Below are 15186 nucleotides of genomic sequence, written 5' to 3' on the forward strand. Positions count from 1 at the left end.
CACTGTACAACTCACTAGGTATGAGAGGACTTGCCCAAAGGTACAAGACTAATGAGCAAAGCAGCCAGAATTCAGATCGCAGGCTCTCTGAGGGGAACAAACACACATCCAACAGTACCACGTTTAAAAAGAATGGTCAAGGTGAAGGAAGGGCATATTTTTACTGTTGCTTTTATGTATTCATTTAAAACATGGTGTTATTTTTGAAGCTTGCTCATAAATGTAGGTTTACATTAAAATATATTCCCACTAGCTTGAGAGAAAGTTATTTATGACAACTTTGGCATGATAGTTAAAATGTTGTTATGGAGCCATCATTATAAAATTTAAAAACTGAATGAAGAAAGTAAGCATGAGCGATTGTCAGGGACACATTTCGCCCACCTAGTACAGTGTTGTGCAGATCCTGAGTCTGTGCTCAAGTCTTGTAGATGAAGACAAGAAAGAGGCGTTCTGAAAGAAGTAGCCCTGTACCTGCTGTCTCCAGCTAATCTGGAACCTGGTGGCAGTGAATGGATACTCCCAACAGCCAATGAGCGTGCCTCTGAACAGTGGATACCAGGGGGCTGAAGATTCACCCTTATCATAGCTGTAGTATACCCAAGCAGACTTTTAGTCTAAAAGTCATCAAGTTCTGTGGCCAAAGGGCTTAGATTAGTGCCTTTCTTAGCCAGTTAATAATTGAGGGTATGATATTATTTTTAATGTTGACATGTGAATTTTCAGAGTCCATGATTCAAGGAACTTCAGGTCAACTGAGATGCAGGGGTTAGGAGACAAGTCAGTACAACTGTTGGGGTCACGCTGAGGTAGAGAATCTGAAATAAATTGTCTGAGACTTTGAAACTTCCAAAACAGTTCTGGAAATTTTGCTGGAAAGTGACTGGGTCACATTCTCTGGAGACCAGATGGTGACAAGTCAGATGTTCTCCAAAGTGTTGGGACTTAGCGAAGCAAGAGGTAGGTTTAGGATATGAGGTTTTTGAGAACTTAACCTTGGAAATAATCTGGATATATTTTTGTTCTTCAGATTTTCCATGAAATATTGTTTTTTTTTTTGAGAAGTCTATAGAGTTAACATCTTTCCCTTTGGCCTTCAACAAAAATGTCCTTGGGGAGTTAATTGCCCTTTGGATCACCTTTGACCTCAGAAGCACTAGATTCTTTAGCATCTCACAGAGGAGAATGTATTTGCCCTTATGAAAGCATCATCTGGGCTCTCCTTGACATTCTATTTCCCTTTATTCAACTAGGAACTATGCCATGGTCAGCTGGCCAGAGCTTCCCCCAGTCCCCGTGGGACTTCATGAAGAAGAAGAAGGTAGATCAGGTCACCGTGCTTTTGTCAGGTAATAAATGAGATTGCACACCAGGGTGATGCTTAAGGAGTGTGGGCCTCCCAACTGGCTCTCGGGAGGCTGGTTTCCAGTCCTCAGTGATGCTGTCCTCTCGGGAGGCCGGTTTCCAGTCCTCGGTGATGCTGTCCTCTTGCTTCTAGCAGTCTCTGCATAAGGGAAGGGGGGACTTAGAAGTCATGTTTCTGTCACCCTCAGTTATGTCTGCCCAGCTCGTAGATTCCTGCTGCTCTCATTGTGTCCCTCATTAGAAACAGCCTACAGGCAAACTGGCATGCGGCTAGGAGTGACAGACTAGGTTAAAAAAGAGAAATGTCTGTTGTTACCATCAACTATGGTGTATGTCTGGTCTGAGTATTATAATGGTATACATTAATATTGAGAAAGTATCTACTATTCTTAAGCTGTGTTTGTATTTATGACATGTTACAGGTATAATGTCACTAATGGTCCTAGCAGTCCACTAAGTGGCATTTCTGCTTACTTCTAATTTATATACAGTACTAAGTCTCAGACTGATTTTCTTTTTTTTTTTTTTTGGTATTTTATTTTTTTATTATTTTTTTATTTTTCAGTTTAAATTTAGATAAGAAACAAGGTTGCTTCACAAGTCAGTTCCAGGTCCCTCTCCCTTTCCCGCCTCTCCTCCCGTGCCCTCCCCCAAACCCCCCCATTATCCCCTCATTTCCCCAGGGAGGGTGAGGCCCTCCATGGGGGAGTCCATAGTCAGACTGATTTTCTTATATGACTTCTCGTTATTGGTATGTAGTGTATTTACTGTTTCTCAGCCCTGGATTCTAAAAGGCTGCTGATTTCTTCACGTATTTTCCACATGTAGGATGAACTTTCAAACAATAAGTGTTGACTTAAAGTGTTGTTGTATGAGTTATATTTATGACAATTTTTAAGAGTCGCGTGTCCACTCTAAAAAACTTATTTCCATTCACCCAGTGTGTTGAGAGAGTGGCAGAAGCTGGCATGGGAACAAAACCTAAAGGGAGACCCTGGCCTTGTACATTAATATTAGGCAAGGCTGAAGATTTCCAAAGACTGGCTATCTGTGACAACTATTGTTAATAAGCAGTGAAACACACAACCCAGGAGCCAGCAGGCACAGCTCCTGGATTGCACCTGGACTCTCGAAGTCCTGGCTATAATTGCTAAAATGGTCAGTGGGCTTTCTTGGGAGAGACAAGAATCAACTGAGGAGCTTTCAGGCTTCCAGGAGCACTAGCTGTTTAGTAACCAGTTAACAGGTATCAAAGTCACTCTGATGCTTCTTGACCAAATGTCAGCTCCTATAAGTCCACAAGTGTCCTGTTTCTGTCACGGTAGCTTGTGTGATATGTTTATCTTCCTATTTGACAAGGAAAGGCGAATTTCCCTTCTCTGTGTATATTTCTCACAGGTCCTCAAGAAGGCTGTCTCAGTAGTGTGACTTATGCATCCATGATCCCACTCCAGATGCTGCAGAACTACCTCAGACTGGTAGGTTGGCACTGCCATCATCACTATTGCAGCATCCATCAGGTGGTCCATGTGGACCCGCCCACCCTGCATTCTGGGTTATGGTGTTGTTTTCCCCAGTAGGCTGTCCATAACTGCCACTATGATACAGGTGTCCATTTCTCTGACCCAGAGAGACTATGAATGATTACTAACTTGGGTGGGAACATATTACACATATTACATACCCCTTAACGAGGATGTGCCACCAACCATAGACATAGAAAGGAGTAAACACGTATATCAAGATGGCTTACTGTGAGCTTTTATAATTTAACATTGAATAAATAAGTTCACATCAGTAAGAATATTGATTTTACCTCTTTTCTGGAAACCAAACAATTGGTTTCCAGACTAGACTGGTTTCAGACAAGACTGAAGTTTAATTTTTTTTTCACATAACTAACTTGCCACACAGGTGAGAGGCCTAGGGAGGCAGAACATTCAAGATAACAGCTCCAGGGTTCAAGCTTCGTGTCCTCAGGTTACCAGAATTTTAGGTCATGACTTATTAAGCTGGCAAATGTGTCCTGTTGTGTGTAATCTTGTTCCCTGCCACAAGTAGGCAGTGTGTTACTAACAGGAGGAAGGGCAATATGATCATCAAGGAAAACAGACAAGCATGTTGCATCTATTACATACTTCACAGATATAGGTAGTACGCCAAATGTTTTTACTTATTTATTCATAATATCCCTACAAGATTGATAATGTTACCTCTCTTTTAAAGGAGTATGACAAAGAGAGGTTAAACAGATCTTATGATCAAAGCAATACATGCAGTCAATGACAGAACCCAAATTATGGATGCCTGAGGTACCCTGTGTCTGAGTGAGGTCTACTAAAACGAATATGAATAGCATAAGACTGTAACAAAAGCTCCACTACTTAAAAATAGTCTCACTGTACTCTTTATACTAATTGTTTCCATCGGATGTAAGTCTGCTTTTGAAAAGCCGTACACTAATAAAGCTGGCCTCAGAGTCTGGACCTACCTTGTACCAGCAGGTTTAAACACTCCTGTCGGGGGACACTTATTTTTCTCTCTCTGCTTTTGTTTCCCTCCCCCCCCCAAAAAAAGCATGAAGTATACCCAAGAGGAAGAACTCCAGCTTATTCCTTTTCTTAAAAGAAAGATGAGGGTGTAGACCCCTGATGTTAGGAATATGAGTCTCAGGCTATGAGTATAGCCACTTCCTTCCCCCCTTCCAACATCTCTATATTAAGCACAGTTTTGACCAAGGCCGGTTGGTTTCATCTAAAACTCTGACAAGTTTAGGGCTACTGTTACTGTGATGAAAACTGTGACCAGGAACAGTTTAGGGAGGAAAGGGTTTATTTTGCTCACAGTTTCATATAACAGTTCATCATCAAAAGCAGAAACCTGAACGTAGGAGCCGTGCAGAGGCCATGGAGGATGCTGCTGACTGGCTTGCTCAGCCTGCTTTCCTTTAGAACCCCAGATATCAGCCCAGGAATGGCCCCACCCACAATAGGCTGGGCCCTTCCCCAAGAATCACTAATTAAGAAAATGTCCTACAGACTTGCCTACAAACCTCTCTTATCATGGGAACATTTTCTTAATTGAGGTTCCCTCCTCTCAAATGACTACTCTAGCTTGTGTTACATTGTCATAAAACTAGCCAGCATACTTCAATCCATCAAATAGATAAACACCCCAGGGAGATGATAGGAGAGTACAGCTTTGCAAGCAGATTGCTGTAAATTCAAGGGCAGCCTTGGTACAAAAGTGAGGCCCTCTTTCAAAACCGCAAAAAAACAAAACACAAAAACGGAAGGCCAATTTTTATTTGATCTTTCTGACCAAATATAATACTGGTTTTTGTAGTTTCAGTAAATGCATACATACATACATAGTAAATATATATATATATATATACTTTGCATATATAAACTATAATTTCTCTTGTGTTCCTTTTACATCTTTGTATCTATTCTATAAAATGGGACAGCAGCAAATGGTCATAAAACACAAAGAAATTCAACTTTGTTTTTCTCTTTAATATCCCAAATGCCAGTTGTACAGACTTCTAGATCATTCCATACATTCTAACCCCTTTGGTAGGTCTTCTCACATTTCAATTCTTACCAATTATTATCACTAGTTTTTAAACTTTTTCATCAAATAATGTATCATTGCATGCCTACTGTTTCAAATCTGCGCACCACATACCTGAGAGTGACTTCTGATGCCTGTGGTAGAAGTTCAGGGGACATTTATGTGACTAAGTTGACAGTAACAGCCATTTGTGCCTGTAAAGCAGTAAATAATGCCTTAGAAGTTGTGTGTCAGGAAAGGTCAAACTGAAATTTCTAGCTGTAAAACAGGTAACTTTAAGTGACAGCTATCCCAATTTTATTGGCACAGTAAAGTCCTTTTATTCTCCTCTTCTTTTTTGTGTGTTTAATGTCTCAACATAGCTGGCCTGAAACTGCCACTGGGCAGCAATTCTGACTCTGAATAAGTATAACAAGTGGAACACCGAACAAAAGTTGTGGTTTTATTGCTTTAAAATACCACAAATCTGAAGACACATCTCAGTTACCACAGAGACAGTAATAGAGACCACAGCTCTTGAATTAACCTCCATTCTGTGGAAAAACATTGTACAGGGAGGAAAAATGACAGAATGGATGAACCATTGCGGAGATTGCTTGTTTCTAGAATCAATGTGCCTCACTGAAACAGAGCCCTGACTGACTGACGTGTTAAGTGCTACTCCAACAGGATATGAAGATAAAACAAGAATAAAATGGGTTAACTAGCAATTGTTACAATGAGGCCAGTGTCCCTTTACTAATAAGCAAAAGTGTCACACTGTATCAGAATACTTCTAGTGACTGTGGCTCAGGCTATAATTTTACAAGTTGAATTTTATTGCATTTTCAAACAGATTTCCTGTCAGCACAAAAACCTTTCTCCCACCAGTCCCATCCAAAGCAGTATTAGCTTACTCTCAGTCTTCCTAGCTGCAGAGCCCTCTGCTGGAAACAGGGAGCATGAGACATGACTTCCATTATACCTCAGAGATTGACATTTGGAGAAACTAGATATGGTAATTAAAATGGATGAATAGTTTTTTTCCTTTGATCAAGCTTCTCATATGTATAGCAGTCTCAACTGTCTTGCTATAGTTTGCTTCAGTAATTGATTTCTGGTTAAGATTGTAAATGATAATCTACCTATACATCATTGGATCAAAGAAAAGAATCAGCAAAAGAACTGATAAAACCTGAAATGAGACGAGATTATCACTGGAGTGTGTGTGTTAAAATACTGACACTTGGGAATTGTGTGTGTGTGTTTTCTCTTTACCTACACAGTAAACGTGTTTGTTTATATTCTGTTGTGCTTCAAGGGGGATGTTATCAAGGTTAAACATAGGAGTTCGTTGCAAGTAAAAGGCACATTCAGTATGTTTTAAAGTGTTTCCTGTCCCGTTGCTCCCTAGAAATGAATGTGTGAGAACAGATGAGGTGCTGATGTTGAAGATAGCTTATCTCTGAAGCTGGATCTTTTGCTGTTATATGATTTCAGAATCCGCCTTCAGGAAATGTAGACAGCTTGATGGGAGAGTTGTAATGAATAGAGCATTCTTGTTTTCAGAAGTTAAAACAAGATTAAATTGCAAGGCCAGTTGAAAATCTCAGGGATAGAATGTTCAGCAAATCCTAGAAATCTGTATCCCATTTCAATTGTGGGAAACAATCCATTCTTTGTGAACGAATTGCTGTTCAGCAATGCATTGCAGTTTGGGATTAATTTGGAGAGCTGGAGAAATCTGGTTTAGAATTGCACCTGGCTAGCAATATCTAGTCCACAGTTTTTCACCAAGGTGCTTTTTGAAAAGTGACAAAACATCACAAAAACAGAGCTGATGTCTATTATACCAGGCTTTCTCTTTCTTCTGGACCAACCAGTTCCCAAATCATGACATAGAGACTTCTTATTAGTTATGAATGTTCAGCTTAGATTAGGCTTGTTTTGGCTAACCGTTTTAACTTAAATTAACCTGTTTCTCTTTATCTGCCTTTGTACTTTTCTTGATTTCTGTGCATCTTACTTTCACTGTTTCTCTTGTCAGTCTGACTAGTAGGTTACCTGGCTTCTGGCCCCGGGCAAGCCTTTCTTCTCCCTCTTCTCAGCTTTTCTCTTATTTTTTGTTTGTTTGTTTGGTTTGGTTTTAGCCTTTAGACCAATCAAGTACCTTAAGTAGGTAAGGAGGAGCAAATACAACACATCTTAACATAATTAAACAAATGCAGCATAAACAAAAACCTTTATGTGTAAAGCCTAACACACGATTTCACAGCTAAAGTAATTCTCTGCAGCATAAACAAATGTAACACATCTTTACATAAATATTGCACAATATGTCATTAACACGCACCTGAGACTTCCTTACTGCCTTTAGAGTATTAGCCTTGCTATTTGACGCATCCCTGAAATCAGGAAAAACTGTCATCCCTTCCTTGCCATGCTCCCAGTGATATAAAACTACAAGATTGGCACCAGTGAAAAACTGAGCAGTTAGTCTCAGCCTTTGATACATGATGCAGTGTGAATCCTTTCATAGCAATTAGAAAACGTGGAGACACCTGAAGAACATGTTGATGAAGATTGGTGAGACTGTGCTGAGTCCTGAGAGGTGTGCCACTCGGGAGCACTTTTGTTGAGCTGGAGATGTATAGCACGGGCTGCGGTTGGTCCTCATGTGCGTGTCTGTCTTGTTAGGCAGCAGATCCTGCCACCCTTGTTGCTTCCTATAGTTTAATCAGTGACTTAGAGCTACAAGATTGTCATCCACCCAGTTATTTAAGGGGCTTCAGCTAGGAAAGTGAAGCCAGTAGTGGTGCCCACTTCTTGCCTTATTGTAACAATTTTCCCCGTGGTTTTACAGCATTCAGACAACACTAAAATGTTAATGCTATATCTGTATTAGGAGGCTATCATTCGGGATATGCTGCTTTGACAAATGTCATAGACTTGGTGACTTAAAATAGAGGTTGATAGTCACACTCTGGAGGCCAGAATGTTCAAGACTAGGACACCAGCAGATACAGTGGGTGAGAGTCTGTTTCCTGGTCCCTGATAGTGTCTTCTTACTGTGTCCTAATATGGCAGAAGGGGCAGGGGGTTTGCTTTGCTGCTTTCACAACAGCACTGATACCTCTCGTCTTAGTCAGGGTGACTATTGCTCTGATGAAGTCATGACTGAAACAAATTTAGGAGGATAGGGTTTATTTTGCTTACACTTCATGACCCTGTTCATCACTGAAAGAAGTCAGGGGAAAACCTAACACAGGGCAGGAACCTAGAGCCAGGTGTTGATGCAGAGGCCATGGAAGAATGCTGCTTACTGGCTTGTTCATTATGGCTTTTTCACTCTGCTTTCTTATAAAACCCAAGACAACCAGCCCAGGGATAGTACCACCCACAATTATTCAATTATTAAGAAAATGCCCTATAGGGTTGCCTATAGGAGGCATTTTCTCAATTGAAGTTTCCTCCCCTCAGATGACTCTAGCTTGTGTCAAATTGACATAAAAATTAACTAGCCCACCTCTTAAAGGCACCCCTTCCTAATTCTATCACCTTCGGTCCAGTTAGCATTTCTACATAGGAATATGAGAGTACAAGATCGTAGCAACAGAAAAATCAGTCCAAAAATATGGCCAGTTCTCTAGAATGCAAAGAGAATCAAACTGTGAAATCGGCTCAAGAAAGCTGCAGTGAAATCTGACGTAGGATGAAAAAGAAGAGTGTTGGAAAGGAGTAAGGGACTGGACAAGTGAGAGAAATGCTGTTGTGTAGTAAGGCTGTGCTCAAGCCAGCAAAGAGCGAGACTGAGATAGTGAATATACAGTGTTATAGAGACTAACTCAAGGAGCGCTCTCAATATGTCAACCAAAAGGTTAGAGGTATGTGACGGGACATGATGGCAGATTTCCTCACAAACAACAGAGACAAGTGTTGTAGGTTTTCCTTAGGAATATAGAAAACCAGTAGATATTACCAAAAACATAATGGAAGAAAATTTTCCTAAGCCAGCCAAAAAATAAAAAGGTTCAAATGGCATAGATTCTATTTAAGACTGAGGAAAAGAGAGTCATAACTAAGCAAATCTTATCACCATTCTAAATATAATCCCATATATTCTTCAGGATTCCTATTCATAATGCAAGTCAGAACAATTATACCTCAGTAATATTCTTTGATTATAGCTTTTCACAGGATTCTTATGACACTGTAACACCTCAGTCTGAAAAATGAACCTCACCCGTACTTTCCAGCATATTCTCTTGTGTTTCTGGAGAAGTCTCTGCTTCAGTCTTGGTCTTTGCCTGCACATCTGCCGTTGGCTTGATTGGCCACCAGTACCATGGAAATCAGCCTTGCCACTGCTATGTTCATCCTGTGGTTTTTAGATCCTCACCTTCCCTCAGCAGCTATAGCCATTATTGTACCTTATGTAGGCATTAGTGAGTTCTTACTGAAGGCTTACCAATAACAGAATAGTATTTAACTTCTGAGAAAATTCACTCATGACTCTCAGAAACATTGTCTTTCATACCCTGACACACAGTCCCAAGCTTACCCTCAATGGACCCCCTAAAGAATGACCCTCTAGCTCATAGTGTAACAGCTGACGGGAAACCCTTGTACATCCCTCTATCCTAAACATCTTCCTTAGCCTCTGTTAAACATACCCCAGTTTCCTGGGGGAGGGGAGGCATAGTTCAAGTTTCTGAAGACTTCACATGTCTAGTAAATGCTGCTAATCTCAAATAGCTTTATTCTTTCGGGTTCCCGAGGATAATTGGGAATTCTGTCCTTCGACACCACCTTTCCCTCGTCAAACTAGCATCTTCACCCAGGCTTGTTCTTGGTTTGCACAGGTTGAGCAATACCATAATGTCATTTTCCATGGCCCAGATGGAAGCTTGCAAGACTATATAGCACACCAGCTTGCCCTCTGCATGAAGGTATTGTGTATTTTCACAGCATTTTCATTTGACTTGAAAACTGGGAAGACGGTAAAGCTAATGTCCCTGTTTTGTTATCACAGCACAGACAGATGGCTGCAGGATTCCCCTGCGAAATAGTGAGAGCTGAGGTGGATACAGGTTTCTCCAAGGAGCAGCTAGTAGACATGTTCATCAGTAGCGGTAAGACCTGTCAGAGAACCGGCTTTTGATAACTCAAAGGCGTGTTCTTCACTGAGGCCATTCCAGGGAAATCTTTATAGCTATGTAGCTTTTCTTCCCATTGATGAAACTGAAAATTGGAAGTCTAAGTAAACACTTAAACAACAGTTCTGTCAATGCCACTGTGTTATTTGGTCATCTTGAGTTTTCTTTTCTTTTTTTTTTGTGAACCACTCATTGTTCTGGCATACAATTTGACTGTCCACAGTAGGATAGCAAGAGAAGAGGTAATAGAAGCAGCTCTTCTTAGTAGGACTACATATTGCATTTTTGACATGCCTAGAATTGCTACTGCATGGTGATAAAGGTAAACAGATTGATGTGTAGTAAATTTTGCCATCCACACTTTCCTGTAATGATGCTGTCATTATTCCTGTACCTGGAGCAAACTTCTGTCTTCAGGTGACCATTAGTGTGCCATTGGTTAGCATTTTGGCAAATGCGTTCCATGCACCCATTAGCTCATATGATCTCTACTACAGTCCTCAGCAAGTGGCTGTTGTTGGATCTCTTCCCACAAATAGGGTAGCAGAACCACATGTAAACATTTATAAACATAAATTGCTCATGAGGCCTTTTACAGCTTGACACCCTAAGTTTCACCACAGATGCAATCGACATAACCCTGCATGGCACAGCTGTGACACAAAGCTGAAAGGGGTTCAACTTTAGTGCCAAGAGGGTCTAGCCACAGATAGATTCAAAGAGGATGAGTTGAGACATACTGCCTATGAATAGAGAGGGGTATACCTTGTCTTTGGAGCTGTGATGAGTTTACCTTGTGACTCCAGGCTCAGTTATAGACTAACTTAGTCTAGGACATAAAAATCACCTTCTTTTTTATTATAAAGTTTTTAAATTAAAAACAATCTTACTTTACATACCAATCCTAGTTCCCTTTACCTCCCATCCTATCCCCCATCCACTCCTCAGAGAGGGTGAGGCCTCACATGGAGAATCATTCAAGTCTGTCACATCATTTGGGACAGGAGTGAGGCCCTCCTCCCAGTGCCTAGGCTGAGCAAGGTAACTCTCCATAGGAAATTGGCTCCAAAAGCCAGCTCATGCACTAAGGATAAATACTAGTTCCATTGCCAGAGGCCCCATAGACTGCCCAAGTCCCCCAATTGACACCCATGTTTAGAGGGCCTAGTTGAGTCTTATGCTGGTTCCCCACCAGTCAGTCTTGGGTCAGTGAACTCCCACTTGCTCAGGTCAGCTGTTTCTGTGGGTTTCCCCAGCATGATCTTGACCCCCTTGCTCATCACTCCTCCCTCTCTACAACTGGACTTCAGGAGTGCAGCTCAGTACTTAGCTGTGGATCTCTGCTTCTGCTTCAATCACCTTCGATTTTTAAGTCATAAATAAATGTAAATTAAGTTTGGAGAACAATTGAGGATTCTTTGAGCCTTGAAGTACCCTTTGGAAGTAGAAAAATCTCCTAGAATCTTAGTGTCTGGCTGCTGCACGGGCTAGTCTTTGACCAGAAGCCAGGAAATAGATGCAGAACACTATTTTCTTTCATGCAGTTTCAATCATAGATAACATTTGTTAGTGTCTTCTCTTGCATGCCCCATTCTTAAGCTGTCTTTGTAACTGACAGCTCTGTGACAGACCATTCAGTGTCCCTCGTTGATAATCTTGAAAGCACCTGAGGTAATGTTGCAGGTTCTACCCAGGAATACCACAACAAGAACATAGACTAGGACTCACTCCTGCCCAAGCAGTCTGTCAGGAGCTGGGCCTCCACCAGTCTCAACCATGGCTCTTGAAAATGTCCCTGTGCTTAGTGGTTATTTTTCTCTTCATGATGTAACAAAGGCCCCCTATAATTCTTCAGCTTTCAGGGTCGTGCCATCTCAAGGTTAAGAATGTAAAAAGTGGTATTCTTGACCTGTCGGGGTAGATGGTCAAGTACAGACTGAACTCTGCTAGATGGTCAAGTACAGACTGAACTCTGCTGTAAATGTCGACGCCTATGAAAGCTGGGAAGCGGTGAAGTAAGGCATGGAGGGCCCAAAGGGGACCAGCCCAGCACTGAAGAGCTGATGCCTGACGGTTTCTTACATTCTAGAACTCTCTAAGCTTGGAACATGGAGGGGGCCCCTTGTCTTAACACTCAGCCCCCCCTGGAGGGCTTCTCTGACCTTTCTAAGGTGAGATGCTCTGGTAGGAAACATCCACAGAGTTTATTTTTAGCTCGAGGTCTCGCTTAACTATAGAGTAAGCAGTAGGAGAATTCTGGAGACTTAGGCCTTGAGTGCCATTCCATGACAGTTCATGAGCATCTTGGAAGCTACTTCTGTGGATTCTATTCTTTTTTCTTTTTCTTTCTTTCTCTGTTTATTTTCCTAAAACATGGCTTCCCTGGGTAGTACTTGCTTCCCCAAAACTCACTCTTGTAAACCATGCTGGCCTCAATCTCAGAGATCCACCTGCCTCTATCTCTAGAGTACTGGGACTAGTGATGTACATGACCACCACCCTGCTGCTTCTACTCTTTTATTTACTTGATTGACTGAATAGATATCCTCTTGCAGGATGTAGCACTGGTAAGAAAAAAAGGAAGTATAGAAAGTAATTGGTTTTCCTATTCAGGAGTATTTGCTTGAATAGAGGTAGATCTAAGACCAGATTGGAGAGGAAGTGATAAGCCACTAGAGAGAGAGTAACTTGACTTTGGAAAGTGCAGTGCTTAGAGGTTTTTGTTTGTTTTGTAGCATTTGGGATCAAACCTAGTGCCTTGTACTGCTAGGTAAGAGCTCTGCCACGGGCCAAGGTGAAGACTTTGAACAATATACTTGAGTAAATCAATAAGGAGAGAGAGAAATCTGCACTCTTAATTCAAAGAGGAAAAAGTAGGAAAGGTTGTGTCATTGCTAAATACAGAAGGAAATCTGTATTTGGCTTAGTGATTTATAAGGATCAACCGTTTCCTTCAGTTTTTAATAGCGTTTGTGTGCTGCCCTTGACTAGAGACCTGTCAGCAGCCTGAGCGCTTTGGTTCCCTCAGTGGCTCTAAGTTCTGCTGAATCTGCTCCCTGCTGCTGCTGCTGCTGCTGCTCTATACGTGCTCCTCTCTTCTCCATCATCTCTTGTTCAAGTGGCTCTGAGGCCCCATCAACCCTCCTTATTTTCCCTGCTGTTGCTTCTTTAGCCAGTCCTCCTCAGTGATTCTTGAAGGATCACTCTAGGAGACAAAAGATTTCACAAGGTGTCCCTGGTGTTACACTCTGAAGGCTCCAGAAGTTCTTAGAATGCTATGGCAAGAACATGGTGGTCTACCTTGTCGTCTTGGGCCTACTACTTTAGATGCCTCAATTCTCTTCCCCATCTCATCCTTTCAGTAGGACCCACTGATTTTTGACTAGTAGCCAGTAAAGAGCTGGTATGGATAGTACCTCAGAGGATACCATGGCTTGTGAGCACTGCAAGGCATGTCCACTGAGCCCCAACGAAGGGACAACGTGGGTCTGTGGGTATCTGCTTTCTTCATGCAGAAGGAGATAGTCGGGAACCATCCTTTGGTGAAGAGGTGATAGAGAGCCTCAGGGGAAGGGAGGGCAGATCCCTGCAGTCAAAAAGGCTCCCTAGCCTTGTTGTACTGTAGCTTTCAGAATAATGAGGTCTAAGGCTGTCAACTGAACTATTGTCTTCTTACAATGAAGTGGTTATGAGCAGATGGCAGTATGGAGGGGCACGCTGATTCCACACAGGCGTTCTGGGTGTTAATGGGTCGTAACCTGTCCCTTGGCTTTGACCAGCATTGGAATGGTGACTTTTAGCTGTCTTCCACCAAGCAATGCACACTGGTTGTTCTTGTCTACACGTCTGAGGGGGCAAAGATGTGAAGAGAGCCACAGAGAACGAATAAAAGAGCAAAACGGCACATTAAGGAAGAGGGACAGAAGCTGACTACACTGGGCTTTAAGAATCCAAAGCTTACATGGAGAATAAAATGGAGTCATTGAAAAAAGGAGTAAGAACAAAGAACTCCAGGAAGCATGGAGGGAATTGTAGAGTAGCATAAATCACTTTGTATTCGTGTGGTTCAAGATGACCTTTTCCTTCTCATTTTACCGTTTGGGAGAGTCACACTACAGGACTCTTGTTTGGCTAGGAGGGTTTGAATACACATTGCAATTGGCTCAAGTTCCTCTGCAATACAAGGTATGAAGCTGGATCATCGAGACAGATGGTATTTTAAATTACATGTGACACAATGTGGAGAAAAAAAGAAAAATTGAAACACTAGATCAATATTTTCAAATAACACTTTTAATTCCCTGGAGAACTTTCCAGTTTAGAAATAAAAAATTAATGTAGTAATGATAGATGAATATGCTAATGAGAGTCTCCATAAATGAATTTACCTCGTTGGGCCCTGCGTCACTGAAGACTTTTTGAATGCCTTCCCTGAAGTCACCATTTTGTCACGTCCAGAGCATTGCCCCTATAGACAGTTAGGCAGTTAATACGGGATTCTTTTCAGTCCCCAAAGGGGTGATTATAAACTTGGGGTTGAGTTTCAATTGTGGTATGTTAACTATTTTCAGACCAAGGATTGTTGCTGTTGAATCAACCATGTAGGATTTTAAATGAAGGCTATCCAGAGCGGAGATTTATATCTAAACCCGGTGTCCAATTAAGATTGCCAATCTCTGCAGGAGAGGAACAAGGCCAGTGCACTCTGCATTTGGAAGAAATAAAGAATAGTTTCAGAAATGAGCTTTGAAGTAGCATAGAGCGAAGGGGTCTCATAGGGTCGAGTTTCAAGCTACAGGATAAAAGGAGTCCACAGACAGAAATAAAATGGGTGAGTGGCTTTCATTCATATGTCCAGAAATCTGCCTCACTGGAAAAACTCAAAATTTGGTGATGAGTTTTCACTCACTTCTGTGATTTATTAACATTTAGATATGATACTGCTCCAGATAACCTGAACTAGACACACGCTGTCTCTCCAAGAGACCAACTTAACCTTTGCACACACTGGACTAAGGAACGTGGTCGCAGAGAACAGTGAGTGATACTGAAAGAAAGATGGAGGCTGTCAGGCCAGCAGTGATAAAGAGACTTTTCACCAATGATATCC

At 41.6% G+C, this 15186-nt stretch overlaps 1 protein-coding gene across 4 annotated transcripts in view; it reads left to right on the forward strand.

Moving 5' to 3' along the window:
* The window catches only part of Cttnbp2 (cortactin binding protein 2), a 149491-nt gene that overhangs the window by 107011 nt on the left and 27294 nt on the right, over window positions 1–15186 (forward strand). For all 4 annotated transcript variants that reach the window (XM_040728496.1, XM_005080930.4, XM_013121153.3 and 1 more), the window contains 4 exons: window positions 1254–1349; window positions 2764–2843; window positions 9783–9869; window positions 9953–10052. In XM_040728496.1, coding sequence (XP_040584430.1) covers window positions 1254–1349; window positions 2764–2843; window positions 9783–9869; window positions 9953–10052 — 363 coding nt within the window. The remainder of the gene's footprint in view (window positions 1–1253; window positions 1350–2763; window positions 2844–9782; window positions 9870–9952; window positions 10053–15186) is intronic.

The sequence above is a fragment of the Mesocricetus auratus genome, unplaced genomic scaffold (assembly GCF_017639785.1).
Source record: "Mesocricetus auratus isolate SY011 unplaced genomic scaffold, BCM_Maur_2.0 Super-Scaffold_100019, whole genome shotgun sequence".
Taxonomy (NCBI): domain Eukaryota; kingdom Metazoa; phylum Chordata; class Mammalia; order Rodentia; family Cricetidae; genus Mesocricetus; species Mesocricetus auratus.